Genomic DNA, 15634 nt, shown 5'->3' with positions numbered 1-15634 from the left:
CTGGCTCAGAATCAGGCTCTAGGGCCCACAGAGATATCAGAGAGCAAATGGGAACACCCGGGCTTGGGGGAACAACTGCAACTCGAGGGAAGGGAGTGTCCCTGGCTGGGTATCTGCATTGCACAACTCCAGGGGGTGCTATCCTAGAGGATATAATGTGGACGCCCTCTCTAGAGTTGTGCCACGTAGAACAACAAGCTAGGACTAGGTACCAGGGGTACCCCCAAGCATCCTGAATCCTGAACTTAGGGCAGCAGAACCAGTCTAAGCCCATTCACTGCTTTGACCATCTGGGACATAGATAGCAGTTGCAGAAAAGGAGGTTTCCTTACCCCTCCTGGTTGGAAATTGGAGGCCTGAGCTTGGTCCAAGGATGGCCACAGGAGGTGGGGGTGGGGTGCAGACAGCAACAGGTTCAGCAGGAACTTTCCTCAGACCTGCAATCTGCTCCCAGGAATTGCAGGCGGCCCCCTCACTTTGCCCTCTGGGTCCAGGCTGCCAGCCCCTCCCTGTTGACTCAGGAGCACTGCCAACAAAAGGGAAGGGCCCAGAGAAGGTTCCGGGCCATTCAAAGGACTGGCCAACCGGTCCCAGAAGACTGGCATTGTTTTGCTAGAATAAACGGTTGAAAAACAACTTAAGAACTCCTGAAATTTGGAGGGCTGCTGTCCAGATTGCAAAAACAAACAAGATTTGGTGACCTGCAGCACACCAAGTGCTTCCACCAGCAATTATCTTAACCCTGAAACAACCCTGGGAGGCGATTCACATTCTTTTTTGTTTTTTGAGACGGAAGTCTCGCTGTCACCCAGGCTAGAGTGCGGTGGCGCGATCCCGGCTCACTGCAACCTCCGCCTACTGGGTTCAAACCCTTCTCCTGCCTCAGCCTCCTGAGTAGCTGGGACTACAGGTGCACACCACCACGCCCAGCTAATGTTTGTATTTTTAGTAGAGACGGGTTTTCACCATGTTGGCCAGGATGGTCTCGATCTCCTGACTTCATGATCCACCCACCTCAGCCTCCCAAAGTGCTGGGAGCCACCGCACCCGGAGCGATTAATATTCTTATCTTCTTTTACACCCAAGGAAGCGGGCCTTAGGAAGTCATGGGCTAACAGGGGCAGGGCCAGGCCTCTGCTTGGGCCTGCTATTTCCACTGCAGCACTGACCACCAGATATTCATCTTCACAGGGGATGGAACTGCCAGAAATGGCCTAACCCTGGTGCAGGACACTGGGTAGCAAAGCTAGGAGTTTATAAGAGGCCAAGAAATGTTCATATCTGAGCCTCCAAAAGGACAGCAGCCCCCGCCTAGTCAGACTCATCCTCCAAGGATCACCCCTGAGAATCTCTATTTCTGTCTGGTAGCCTAACTGGAGCCCTAAGAAAACCTGTTTTGTCCTCTCTGTTTAATCCTTGAAAATAATTCATAATTCAAAGGGACCAAATGTCAGCCTTTCTGCTTGGTGAGCCTTCCCCAGCCAAATGCCAGGGACCCCTGCATGACACGGAGTCACTCACTCACAGCTTTCAAATTATCTTTATTAAAAATCTTTTCTTTTCTCTTTTGTAAAAACAAACACTTTGCAGTCAGTTATACAGATCAGGAAAAGTCGTGACAATTTATAGGACACTCAACGAATTTCAATACTTTACAAGTTCAAACTTAAATTAACTTAGTGTTTTTGTTTTTCTCATAAATTCAAAAAACAAACTCTGGTCCAGTTCAAGTATAATCTAATTATCTAACAGGTCACAGCCTCGGACTGTCCAAGAATGGGAAACCCTGATACTAATGGCTGCTGCTCACACCATCAAATTTTCCAAATTCTTTGGGGATACTGTCTAGATAGATGCTATTTTGGGTGTTAACAATGAAAAGAAAATTATACAGGCCTTTTGTTATATTAACCTGGAGTAAATAGGAATCTGTTGCTCAAGGTAGCAATTGCTCTTCAGCATCGTTTTCTGGGAGACACTTTGAAATGGCTGACAAAACACTGAAAAAAAGCTTTAAAAAACAAATCAATATTTTCCTGGTTGCCTTTAATACTGCATTGTGTGTGGCACACGTAGGAATAAAAAGTGCAAATCATAGGGTCGGTGAAGGACCATGCCAATGGAAATGTATAAAAATAAATAAAAATAAATACATATGTACACACAAGTATAGACTCTTAGATGATTTTAAACTGAAGGTTCTGATTGAATGCAGATAGTGCCTTATCTCTCTCCCTCCTGGGGCCCTCCCTAGCTTTCCAATATGAAGGCCAGTCTATCACATGGGAGCCATAACACTACACGACCATCTGGATTTCCATGGAAATGCTGCTGGGGATGGGGGTTGGGGGAAGGCAGGGGTGAAGCAGAATGAGCTGGTGAAGTCTGCTCCCACTTTGCTAGGGGATAAAGTGTCCAGTCTCTCCGATAATGTACAGTTCTAGCCTCTGATAAAAATTGTATGCTATTTCCAGCAACGTTCAGCAAGAAGGCCAAAGAACTGCCCCATAAAAATTGTACGCTATGTCCAGCAAAGTTCAGCAAGAAGGCCAAAGAACTGCCCCCAGAATTCCCTTCAGTGGCAAGAAAGACACACAAGATCAAAGGTTTTCTGAGAAATGGAGGAGGCAGAGCTGGTGTCCAGAATGCCAGGTTCAAACCTGTGGAGTTCCAGGGGAACAATCTGGGCTGAGCCACGATCTTCAGACTTTATTTGAGATACCAACTTTTCAGCAGCCCCCATATGGTCTTCTCAAAAGATAAAATTACAACAAATTTACTTTAAAGATCTTAGCTGGCTTTTATTTTTGATTCTAGAATTGGGCAACACGTCATTCTATAAAATAGAATGAGTGTTCCCAGGAGCTGAGCGGAGGAGGTTGGCTTTATAGACAGAAAAGGGCTGAGGAAAGCAGACACAAAGAACAAAAACCAGACTGGTCATCTCAAAGTTGCTTTCCTTATAAAGGTTAAAACCAAGGACACTTCTTCATCATGCTGGTTAAAACTGGCCTGTTTGGGGATTTGGCTATTCTCTTTCTCTCTCTCTCTCTCCTGATTTCTTGGAAGACAGAACTTTAACATGAGTGACTCCCTTTTGTTTTGGTCTGTTGGGCCTAGTGCAGGAGCTCAGTTCAAACCAACAGCCTCCTATAAATTTTATTTAATAGTCTGATGATGATGATGAGTTCAGGTTTCTTGCTTCTTCCAACGTCTCCGCATCACACCTGTTCAAGCTGGTCCGCTTTCACCTGGTGCTTGCCTTAACTGTTCTCTCTCACCAGCTCCCATGAGTATGTCCCTTGCCAATGACTGCATGCTTTCAGGTTTACACTGATCATTTTATGTTCTTCATTTGTTCCCTTTGTGTGCCTCAGTTACCTGATATAAAATGTCAGCCTTGAACTAATCTCTCTGCCCTTCCTCTATTAGTACAGAGGACAGAATGTGCAGTATGATCTCACATGCCATAAAAAGGAAAATGAAAACAAAACAAAACAAAACCCTACACAGTCCCTTCTCAATCTGCCTGCCCAAGGTCAGGAATGAAACAACAGGAACTGCCTAGGGGAGAGTGACCTGTCTTCCTTGTTTTATTTTTCCTGGGCTAAGCTATGAAGGGTGCTTTCAGGAGAGTATCTCAGCTTAGGAAAACAGCTCCAGGCCCCCTTCTTACCTGCCCGAGGGCCTCTCTATGGCTGTGGCCAAGCCTCATTTCCCCCAGCACCTTTATCCCATACCCTTTCAATGGAATATCAGACTACAGACCCCACAGCCTGAAGGTACCCACCCTCCAGTACCAGAAAGAGCAGTGGGAATCAGGACTTTTCATAACATTTTGGTATCAAAGTCTGCACAGGCAGTCAAACCCAAGGAACCCTCAACTATCTGCCCAGCTGGAAAGGGTCCACCTACAGACACCCAGCAAACTTCAATGCCACTCTTTGGCTCTGCAGCCTTCTCTTTCCTTAGCTTCTCCCCCAACTGGAGGGCCATTTAAAAACCATCCCATTGAGAGGAGGTTGTACCCCAGAGTGCAGGCACTACGGCTGAGTGAAGGACAGATGATGTTTCCTTGACTTAAATAAGCTCATTTAACCCCCAAAAACAACTCTGTTTTCCACAGCCTGGAACTGTGTCTCAAGCCAATGCTACACATTGCAGAAAGGCCAGCATTCCACCTAAACCCACGCCAACTGCTGCTTTAGCTGGAGGAAGATGCTTCTGTTTTTATTTTTAATTATAGTGAATTTGTACCAAATTCATTGTCCAGAATAGAACAAACCCTGACATCTCCTGAAATCAAGAGGAGGGAAGTAAGTTTGGAGGAAACTTATCAGAGCTTCCACAATGAAGGGCTCTTTTCATCTTCTCTAAAATTCATTTTATTTTACTTTAAGGCATAAGTCTGGCAGACTTCTAGAAGAACTGAGAGGATGAAAGAGTTATTAAAAACAGGGGCTTTTCAAAAGGGTGGCCCAGCTGGAGGAAGAGGTTAATGAAGTCCCTCCCAGCTCTGCCAACAGATTGTCCGTGATGTCCCCTCATCGGGACTGCAGACCCGACTCAGCTCCCCAACGCAGGGGATACACAGGACACCAGACAGAGATACTGCTGTAGACTCACTGCAGGGGTTCGCCTGACCCAGGAGTTTCCATTAAACCTTTTCCTTGCGTGACTCAGCCAGGCCTGACGTATTCGATCCTATCAAGAATTTAAACACTGTGAAAATCCCTGAGAAGTTGGGTTTTGTGAAAAGGAAATGATTCTTGGCACATAAGGAGAGAGGGAGAGAGAGAACAAGAGGAAAAGAGAGAAAAACAAATTGAAAGATGGTTTGAGAGAAACAAGAGTCAACAGGGAGAGAGTTGGTGGCCCTCAGTGGGCTGGACACACCTGGGTGACTTGGCTCCTGGAGACATTTCAGGGGCATTTCACTGAGTCTCTGGGAACAAACGCAAGCAATGTGCCCTGCTTGGTTTTCCTTCCTCTCAGGCTTTAGTCCTGTCCCCAGAATCAGGAAGGCGCCGCTTCGGCAAGCTCTCCTTTCCAACCTTGCAGCAGCAGTAGAAGCAGGAGCATCAGAGCTTTTTCCTTTCAAAGCGTGGCACGATTCCACTGTCCTCCGGCCTCGGGCTACCTGCCCCCTCCGTCTCCTTGAGGCCCTCCTCGGCCAGCTGGGACAAATATTTCTGTGGAAGGAGTAGGGGAAGTGGAGGAAGGGACACATTAGTAGGGACCTAGAAGGAGAGGAGAGGAGGGGACATGCCTCAATCATCCCTCTCCTGGCATCTGCGCCCGGCTGTGGGGTTTACCCTCTTCCTGGTTCATAGATCCCCCCTAGGGCTACAGAACTTATGCTAAGTACCTCATTATGTTAGCTTACAAGTAATACAAGTCTCCTGTAGAAAAAGGCCGGGCGCGGGTGGCTCACGCCTGTAATCCCAGCGCTTTGGGAGGCCGAGGCGGGTGGATCACCTGAGGTCGGGAGTTGAGACCAGTCTGACCAACATGGAGAAACCCCATCTCTACTAAAAATACAAAAAATTAGCTGGGTGTGGTGGCACATGCCTGTAATCCCAGTTACTCAGGAGGCTGAGGCAGGAGAATCGCTTGAACCTGGGAAGCGGAGGTTGCTGTGAACTGAGATCACGCCACTGCACTCCAGCCTGGGTAACTAGAGCGAAACTCTGTCTAAAAAAAAAAAAAAGAAAAGAAAAGAAAAGAAAGAAGAAAGAAAGAGAAAGAGAGTAGAAAGTAGAGCTATAATAGCAAACACTTCCAAAGCCCTTATCTAGTGTCAAGTGCTGTTCTAACTGCTTGACTTAAATAAGCTCATTTAACTCCCAAAACAACTCTGTTTTCCAGAAACAACCCAAGCTCTAGGCAACATATCTATGCCTAAAAGGCAGAGGGAGGGAAGCTGGAAGGCAGGGTAAATGAGCGCTGGCCTGTGGCAGCTGTGCAAAACAGCACCACGGCCTGACATTTGAGACTCTTAACAACCTGTTTCCTGTCAGGGCAGGCTAGTGGGTGGGGAGCCTTGGAGGTCTTTTGATGAATTTAAAAATGGGCCTGTCTGTTCCATCCTTGAGGGCTGCCTCTGCATGACCCCAGAACACTCACTGCTATGACTGGCCTCGGCCCAACACTGTGAGCCAGGTCGGGCCTTTCTTGGGCTATCTGGAGTCAACACAGTGAGGCAGACTAGGACAGGTTTGAGGCCCCAGCTGGGGTTCTCTGACAGGGCAGCAAGGAAAAGGCAAAGAGCACTGGATTAGGAGACCGAAGGGTGCAGACCAGTACAGTGGTCAAGTGTGTGCACTTTGAAGTCAGATGACCTGGGTTCAAATCCTAGCCCTCAGCAGGCAAGTTATCAAATATGTCTGACATCTGTGAAGGGAGGGGAATAACAGTAACTACCGCATAAGGTTGCTGTGAAGTTGAAGAAAGGCAACACAAGGTGTTCAGCGCAGTGTCTGACACAGAATAAACACTCAGTCATGTGGGCTTTTCTTATTAGCACAGCACCGGCCATATGAGTTGGAGAAAGCCACTCCTCTTCTCCCAGCCTCAGACTACTAATCTGCTAAATGGGAGGAACAGTGTTGTCCTCACCCTCCCTTCTGGGATGGTTTGAGGGTCGGTCAGATGACAGGGTGTGTGTGAGATGACCAGGTCTGCTTGCTCTCTCCATAGAAGAGACTGCAGTTGGCTTCCAGAGATGGGTGCAGCCTGACTGGGAGAAGAGCAAACGGTGGATGGCAGCAGGCAAAGCTGCTGAGGGAGAGCCTGGGTTCTCCTCTGCCTTGGCTCAGGGAGGGTAAACTGTGTGCTGAGGAAGACAAGTGAATGAGCGTCCAGTACATGGACACATTCTGCTCCAGGGCCTGAAGCCAAGCAGATATCTAGTTTTCCTATCGAGCGCTGGCTCCACCTGTTGTTCTGAATCACTCTGGGTGGGTTCTTGCAGAGCCGTGACCAGCCGTGGGGCACAGCACAGACTGCTCAGAGAGAACGGAGGCTCCTTCAACCTGCTTCCTACCTTTAGGAGCAATCTCTGGTCCTCAACTCAAGGCCTCTCAGTTGTGTTAAGTTTAAAAGTGACCTGATTTAAGTGTCAGTCATCACCTGCTGCTTGGGGTGGGGAAGACTGTGGACAGAGGCATTCTGTCAAAGCCACTGACAGAAATCCTACCTGGGAAGCCTGTGGTGGAAACTCCCAGCTCCCCAGCCGGTGCACCAGGTAAAGCTGCACTGCTGTTGGCTGGCACGAGGGGCTTAGTCAGTGTCTACCCCAATGCACCTGAGAACCACAAGAATGGCTCTCGCATGCTGCAGGGAGGGGAATCTGCCTGGGGGCGTGGCCCAGAGGCTCAAAACACAGTGCAGTCCACTGCCCTGGGAAACATACATGAATTAGAATTAGAGGCCCTGGCAAGTCTGAACTCTTCCTAACTTCCAAGGTGACCTTGAACTGTGTGGCCCCCTGAAGGGCTGCACAATACCACTGCAAATGCTGGATGAGAGAAAAGGTTCTCACGCCAACATAGCAGAGCCTGACATAAGGATGGTCTACAATACAGACTCTCAGGCCCAGCCCTAGAGAAAACAAGTGTAGGGTGAGATCCAGGAAGCTGCATTTCTTTTCTTTTTTTTTTTTTTTTTTGAGACAGAGTCTCGCCCTGTTGCCCAGGTTGGAGTGCAGTGGCGCGATCTCAGCTTACTGCAAGCTCCGCCTCCCAGGTTCAAGTGATTCTTCTGCCTCAGCCTCCTGAGTAGCTGGGATTACAGGCATGCACCACCACGCCCAGCTAATTTTTGTATTTTTAGTAGAGACGGGGTTTCACAATGTTAGTCAGGCTGGTCTCGAACTCCTGACCTCGTGATGCACCCACCTCGGCCTCCCAAAGTGCTGGGATTACAGGCATGAGCCACTGTGCCTGGCCCAGAAAGCTGTATTTCAAAAAGATGCCAGCTGGTACAAAGATGAAGGTTTGGGAAAATCAGGACCAGATGATTTCCAAGACCCCTTCCATCCTTGCCATTGTGTAGGTTTCATCTTGTCGGGAAAAGGGATGATTATGTCTTCAAGCTAGATGACTTCCCTCAGTTGGCTTTGTGGGACCCAGTCTGACCCTCCTGCTCTGGCCAAGTCAGGCCTTTCTTGCCTTGCCCCTGGAGAGGCCTAGCCCTGGGCCACAGGCCCTGTGGCTGCCTCAGTCACAGAGCAGCTGCTCTCCAGAGGGAAATCAAAAGGCTTAAATGACCTGAGTTTGGGCATAGCCTATGAGAGTCCTCTGCAGATGGTGACCCAGGCCATGACATCCTGGGTCTCAGTTTCCAAGACAAGTATAGTAGAGTGAAAAGACGAAAGTAATTCTGAATCAGGCGATTTGATCCTAGGCCCAGTAACTCACTAACTGCGTGGCCTTGGACAAATTACATAGCTTCTCTGGGCCTCAATTTTCTCAATCATTAAACAAGAAAGTTGGCCCATATCTGAGTTTTGTTGTTGTTTTTTGTTGTTTTTGTTGTTTTAACTAGGCATGCACATTTGAATCTTTTGGAGAACTTTCTTAAATTACATCTTCCTGCAACTTGCCTTCCACCCCCAAATTTTACTAAATATCTAACTCAGTACCTGTATTTTAGAAATACTGTTCAGATGAGTCTGGATCATGTCCCTGGTTAAGAACGGCTAAATCAGTCCCTTTTAAACAATTTAATGATAATAGTAATGCCTAGCCTGGGACTTGGGCACAGCCACTGTGAGGACTCCTTGAGTCAATGCCTTGTGGTTCAAATAACTAGTGTGATTCCTTGAGGTAAAGACAGCAGGTGTCCTGAGATACTTACCCCTGGCCATCTGATATACCATGTCTTCTGTTAAGCTATCAAAACCTAGCCCATGCCAGAAGTTAATCATGAAAATCACATTCTAATATATTACATATTAATTAGGTATATATTATAGAATATATTACCATATTTCATTGATCTTAAGACACATTTTTTTCACACATTAATATCTCTGAAATAAAAATGCATTTTACAGTTGGTGGAGTCTCATCACTTGATTTGCAACATTTTTTTTTCTAGTTGATATGAAAAAATAATGGTGCTTTACAAATGATGGCACCTTAGACTGGGTGAAATACGGTGTATACAGTATTTTTTATATGTTGTCTTTTAACATACTATACCATTTATTTTATTTATTGCTTGTCACCTGCATTAGGATGAAAACTCCATGAGAACAGGGATTTTGTCCACTTTACTGTTGTTACAGTATCCCCAGTCCCTAGAATAGTGTCTGGTACCTAGCGTGCCTGTGGTAAGTATTTGCTGTATGGATGAACAGCTAAAAAGAACAAAGCAGTGGTTTTTTATTCTAGGAAGCAGGGATACCTGCATAGGGGAACAGAAACAGAGAAAAACTGGAACATCCGAGTCTTGTGGGAACGGGTCAGCCCCAGTCACAGGCCGGAGGAACACTGGCCTAACTTCAGTTACTCACAGTATAGAGGGAGAGGCGGATATTGCCAAAGCCAATCCAAACAGGATGTTTTAAGTACTAAAGTAGAGACATGCGCTAGGAGCAACATGGGAGAGCCACCATGTGGAGAGCAGCCTGATGGAATCAAGTCTATGGGAAGATCAGGAGTTCTCTGAGTAGTGGAAGGAGACAGACACAGAAGCAGGAAACAGCTTGGTGTGCTTGGGGAATGGCAAGTAACCTGTGGCCTGGAGTAGGCCTTGCAGGTAGGAGCTAGACTCAGAGGCAAGCAAGGCCGAGGACCCCAGACACCTGGCCCGGTTATGGAGACTGGGGAGCCCCTGGCCTGCTGGGCAAGGAGGGTGGATGGTTACCTGTAAGTTCCTGTAGTGGACAGCACTGCGGCAGTGGCTCATCTTCGCTGTCTCCTCACTCGTGTAGAACAGCCCACACAGCTTGCAATAAAAGCCAGTCCTGGGAACCACGAACTCCACCCCTGGGGAAGGATGGGGGATAGACAGGCAGGGTTAGGATGGCGTGGGAGGCAGGCCCCTGTGTCCTGGCGGCCATCAGGTAGAAATGGGAGCCACGAGCTCCACCCATCACTTGCTGTTGACCTTGGCTGTTAACGAGCTTCTCCAAGCCTCAGTTTCCTCATCTGCAGAACAGTCACAAAGAGAATCACACCCACTCCATTCACAGGTGGTTGTGAATGTAAGGCATGGACCTGGCAGTGTCGTAAGCACTTAGCCATTCCACGGCCTGCCACTGGCCTGTTCTCGTACTATCAGCCTCCTTCTAAGAACAATGAAGGTGATTTCTGATATTTCCGATATTTCACTTGTTGGATTTCATTCTCCACACTGTACCTCTCTCTGCAGCTGCTGTGACCAGGACTCTCGGAGAATTCTCTCATTTTTGTTTGTTTATTTTAGAATTATGTTCTTTACAGAAAAAAAGTAAATAAACAGAAGGAAAAAATCACCCAGAGTCACTCCAATCCAAATATTTTCCTCCACATGATTAACCTATATGTAGGCCTCTTTTTGTGGGACCGTTTTAGTCATACCCTAATTACAATTCTCTGTCCTCTTTTTTTCATGCAATTGTATATCATTAACACTTTCCCACTTCCTCCAGCTTTACATCTGAACCATCAATTAGCATTTCATTTGTGATTTATTAAATATAGGTCCCAGAATTCTGGGAGGCCTTTTGATTCCAAGCAAAGGAAAAAAAGGGCACCACCACCACAGAGGGGTGACAATGTCACAGCCAGGGGACTCATCCTTGAAGGGATGGTGGCTGCTCCAGCCTCCACGAAGGTGTTCTGCAGGTCACAGTTCTCCTCTTGAAGACACAGTCAATCAGCGGAGTGGAGAGAGCCCAGCTCTGAGAGGGTTGAGGCCAGATGCTAAGAACCCATGTGACCTGGGGAGAGTTAGCCGAACTGCTCCTGGGACTCAGTTTCCTCACCTGAGAATGGAGGTAGGAACACATGCACTGTTTACCAGGCACCTGACTGTGCAGTGCCAGCCAAAGGGCAGGGTGTGAGGGCCGGGAGAAGCAGGACCCATCAGGGAACTAAGAAAGAGGGGTGATGCTTGGAACACCCAATCCCGCCTGCAGGTTTGGGGGCAAGCCTCTCTTTTCTGCGGCTGGGCAATGGTTTCAGGTCCGGCCATCCTGGGTAGAAGGGAGGAAGGGGCCTGGGAATGGCAGAGGCAGGGGAACAGCAATTTCTTGCAGGGGTGGGGACAGGAAAGGTCTCCACTTATGACAACTGCTCCAAGGCACAGCGTGGCCGACTGCAAGCCCAGCTGCTTGGGTGGCTTCACTTTCCTCCTCCCACCTCCCAGGACACTGAGCTAAGTGCCTAGGAGACCCTGTCAGAGGGAAGCAGCCTACACTTGTCATTAGAACTTTTTTTCCATTTCAAAATAGCCACTTATCAGTGTGAAGGGCAGCTCTGAGGGAGGGAGATGGGAGGGAAGGATGGAGCCCAGGAGGCCTGCCTGGACTGACAGTGAGGCTGCAGTCCGGCGCCTGAGGTGTCCTCCTCAGCCTGGCTTTCTCTAACTGCCACGTCGCAGGCTACATGCCATGCCCTCAGCAGTGGTCCCCAGAAGCGAGGGGGCCTCACTTAGGCCCAGGTGCCCGGAAGGAGGTTGAGCGTCCTTCCCCTCCTCTCTGCAAAGGATGGAAAAGTGGCCCCAGCTTGGGCTGTGGGGGCCAGTTCTCCCCTCCACCTCGCAAACAGGTCCTGGCTCCTGGCTGTTGGTGCTGGCAGAGGCGCATTCAGCAAGGTCTGCCTCCTTCCTCTGTTGTTACAAAATAGTTTTCCCTTTGCTGCTGCTCTGCAGGGAGCCGAGACCCCCACAACACAGGAGAGGGGCAGCGGGGAAAAAAGGAGGGCTTTGATCAGAGCCCCATGCTCAGTCCCGTCCCAGCCTCTGAGCCAGCTGCGTGGTACCAAGAAAGAAGTCCTGGGATTTTTGTTGAGTCCTCTGAGTCTCTGTCAGAGGGACCCCCAGAAGGGGTACAGCTGCCCTAGGAGCTACCACAGACCCTGAAGCAGGGATTGAGCTGGAGCCAAAGCCCCTGGCAGTGTAGCTAGAGTTATCCTCTGTAAGTTCTAGGAGAGATTTCACCTGAACAAAGACTTCTACTGTCAAAAAATTTAAAAAAATAAAAATTAAAAAAAAAACCCTTGGAAGCTACAGTGTCATGAAGAGAAAATAGAATGTAGAGTCAAACCCAACTCTTACTTATGCTGTGTGACCTCAGGCACACTGTTTACCCTCTCTGAGATTAGTTTCCTCATCAGTGAAATAGGAATAATAATGCTACAAGTGATGTTTAGGGGAAGCACCTATCATTTTGCCTGGTGCTCAGATAATACTGGTTGGGAGACACGTGTTAAATATTTCATCACAGAAGCTGTTAATAAGTGCCTAAATGTTGGCCTTCTCATCTGAACCCCAACCTCTCCCCAAGGCCACCTGGGGAACCCGGCTCCACAGTTTGGTGGCAACTTTCTGCCCTGGCCCCGGCTCCGCAGGTTCGGGCAGTACCAGGCAGCCACCAGGCAGAGAAGAGAAGCCTGGGTTGGGAGAAATCCCAACAGCTGCTAACTTGGACCAGAATAACGGGGTTGCTGCAGACACCACAAATCCCACTGCACAACTCAGGACACTTCTGGAATGTGAGGGGGACGTGAAGAGGCAGCATCAGGACACACTGCCCCGGCCCTGATGTGTTCTGGAGCCACTCAATCCTCCATTTTTCAGCCTCTACTAGGATCATGAAAGCTCCATTTGGCTTCTAATAATAGCTCATGGCACGGGTAATTATAACTCTGTCATCCTAGTAAAGCTGGGATGGATAGAGGAGGGAACTTGCACTTTGCAGGCAAAGCTGTTTGTTTCTACTGAGAGCAGGCCTTGGCAGGCTCGCACTGGCCAGGGTCATGCAGAGCTGGCCTGGATTTCAAGTGCAGTGTACCTCCCCAGCCATGCCCACCCCCAGTCCCTGAGCAACAGGACTGGCCTCCCTTTCCTCCCAACTGGAAGCCCAGTCCTTGACATCCCTTATTTCAACTCTATGCTTTCCACAGGGACAAAGCCAAAAAATTGTCTCTCACCTCCCTAGAAGTCTCCATGCCAGTAGTGACCAGCCCTGGAGGGTAAAGGGTTATGCAGCCCCAGTGAGAGGAGCCATAATAGGTCTTAAATATTTCATGAGTGAATAATAATAATAGACAACCCTTATTAAGTACCTCCCACTAGAAGCCACTCAGACCTTACCAGTATTTGTTCACTTAATCCTCAAAATAACTCTGCATAGTAGGCTCCTATTACTATGGCTGATTCACAGATGAAGAAATCCAAGCAGAGAGGTTAAATAAGTTGCTCTTTGTCATCCAGCCAGTAAGTAGTAGACAGGGGATTTAAACTCAGGGAATCAGATTCCACACACTGTGTTCGTAGTTTCTGTGCAAAAACTGCCTTTCCTACACTGTGCTGCTGCCTGAACTGGAAGAACCCAGAGAACAGAGTGATCTGAGATTAGAAATCCCGAGTTCTTTTTTTTTTTCTTTTCCTTTTCTTGAGACAGGGTCTAACTCTGCTGCCCAGGCTGGAGTGCAGTGGCACAATAATGGCTCACTGCACCCTGGATCTCCTCCCAGGCTCAAGCAATCCTCCTACCTCAGTCTCCCGAGTAGCTGGGACTGCAGATGTGCACCACCACTCCTGGCTAGTTTTTATTTTATTTTATTTTTTGTAGAGACGGGGTCTCCCTATGTTGCCCAGGCTGAGAAATCCTGAGTTCTAACCTGCATTTGCTAATGTCATCTTGGGTAAGTCTCTGAACTTCAGGTTCCTCACCTGTCAAATGCAGAACCTCATCCCATACTCTTCCTTGGGGGACCAATGAGATAATGAGTCTCAAAGCTAACTGAAGACTAGTAACAAGTACAATCTGTAAAAGCCCCGATCTGAAAACAACCCAAATATTTGTCGACAGATGAATAAATAATGTGATGTATCCATATCTGCAATGCAATACTCCTCAACAATAAAAAGAGACAGACTGGCCGGGTACCGTGGCTCACACCTGTAATCCTAGCACTTTGGGAGGCTGAGGCAGGTGGATCACCTGAGGTCAGGAGTTGAAGACACGCCTGGCCAATATGGTGAAACACCATCTCTACTAAAAAAGACAAAAAACTAGCCAGGTGTGGTGGCAGGTGCCTGTAATCCCAGCTACTCTGGAGGCTGAGGCAGGAGAATTGCTTGAACCTGGGAGGTGGAGGTTGCAGTGAGCCAAGATCACACCACTGTACTCCAGCCTGGGCAACAAGAACAAAACTTTGTCTCAAAAAAAAGAAAGAAAGAAAGAAAGAAACATACTACTGATCCACCCAACAGTACAGATGAATCTCAATGATGTTGAGCAAAAGAAGCCAAACTAGCACATACAATATGATTCCTTTATGTAAAACTCTAGAAAGTGCAAACTCATATTTAGTGACAGAAAGGAGATCCTTTACCTGGGGGTTGCACTGTGGGGAGAGAGGGGTTACATAGGAGACAGGAAATTTGGGATATGATGAACATTGTTCCCAGTCTTGACTGTGGTGATGGTCTCATGGGTATATTTATAGGTGAAAACTGATCAAACTATGCACTTTATGTGCACTTACTATATATCAATTATACCTCAATACAGCCAATTTAAAAAAGGCGAGATACTAGTTTCCTCCTAACTGGTTGGGAAAGATTAAAAACTGATAAAATCCAATGGGAGGTGGATATTGGGAACTCTCACTCAAGGTCACAGTGAAAACTGATACCATCTTTTTGGAGTGCAATTTAGTAGCAATTATGAAAATTTAAAATGCAAATACATACGACCCTACAACCCCCTGGCTAGGACGCTATCCCGCAGGAACACTGGCACACATATACCACTGAATAAGCACATCTGAAAGGCAGCAGAGAACAAAGGCTAAGAACATGGCTCTAGAGTCAGATGACTGGGGTTTGAACCTGACTCTGGTTTTTGCCTGTCCTTAGCTGTGTGACTCTGCATCTCAGATTTTTTATCTGTTAAATAAGGATAAAAACAGTATCTACCTCATAGGTGTTTTGAGAGGGTTAAATGTGATAATGCATGCAGATCACTAGGAATGGTGCCTGCATGGGGAATGTTAACAATAAAATCTTAGCTATTAAAACGGGAAAAAGAGCAGACAGCCTACGTGTTCACCAGCAGAGGAAAGATCAGTCATTTACAGCATAGCTTTTACGATGGAATATTTGCAGTGGTTAAAAAGAATGTGTTCTCTGTGTACCGACATGAAGAAATCTCTAAGACCTGCTACTAAGTGAACTTGTAGAACATTATGTGTGTAGTGTGATCCTATTTTTGTGAGAGAAAAACCGTGGGCATGACGGTAGTAGGCTACCTCTGGAGACTGGGGAGAGACTGCAGGGAAGAGATCAGACCTTTAATATTGACTTGATATGGTTCTTATTTTTTGAATTTGTTACAATAGTCTTTCACAGTTTCTGTAATGAAAAACAGTAATAAAAAGACACAAATTACAAGGTAGCAGAATTTATTCTTAAT

At 47.4% G+C, this 15634-nt stretch overlaps 1 protein-coding gene across 2 annotated transcripts in view; it reads right to left on the bottom strand.

Annotated features, from left to right (window-relative positions):
- Positions 1-1552: 1552 nt before the first annotated feature.
- The window catches only part of RBM20 (RNA binding motif protein 20), a 195966-nt gene continuing 181884 nt past the window's right edge, over positions 1553-15634 (bottom strand). Inside the window, exons 13-15 of one of the 2 annotated variants that reach the window (XR_012094048.1) lie at positions 9874-9995; positions 4897-5192; positions 1553-4704 (exon numbers count right to left, since the gene is read on the bottom strand). Coding sequence is in view for 1 of the 2 variants with exons in the window: in XM_007964079.3 (XP_007962270.3) it covers positions 5082-5192; positions 9874-9995 (233 nt within the window). In the remaining variant the exon portion in view is untranslated. Of the gene's footprint in view, positions 5193-9873; positions 9996-15634 lie in introns of both variants that reach the window. The other variant, XM_007964079.3, reaches the window with a different exon arrangement.

Source organism: Chlorocebus sabaeus, chromosome 9 (genome assembly GCF_047675955.1).
Source record: "Chlorocebus sabaeus isolate Y175 chromosome 9, mChlSab1.0.hap1, whole genome shotgun sequence".
Classification (NCBI taxonomy): domain Eukaryota; kingdom Metazoa; phylum Chordata; class Mammalia; order Primates; family Cercopithecidae; genus Chlorocebus; species Chlorocebus sabaeus.
The sequence above is the reverse complement of the archived record's forward strand: the minus strand, read 5'-3'. Positions and strand labels throughout refer to the sequence as shown.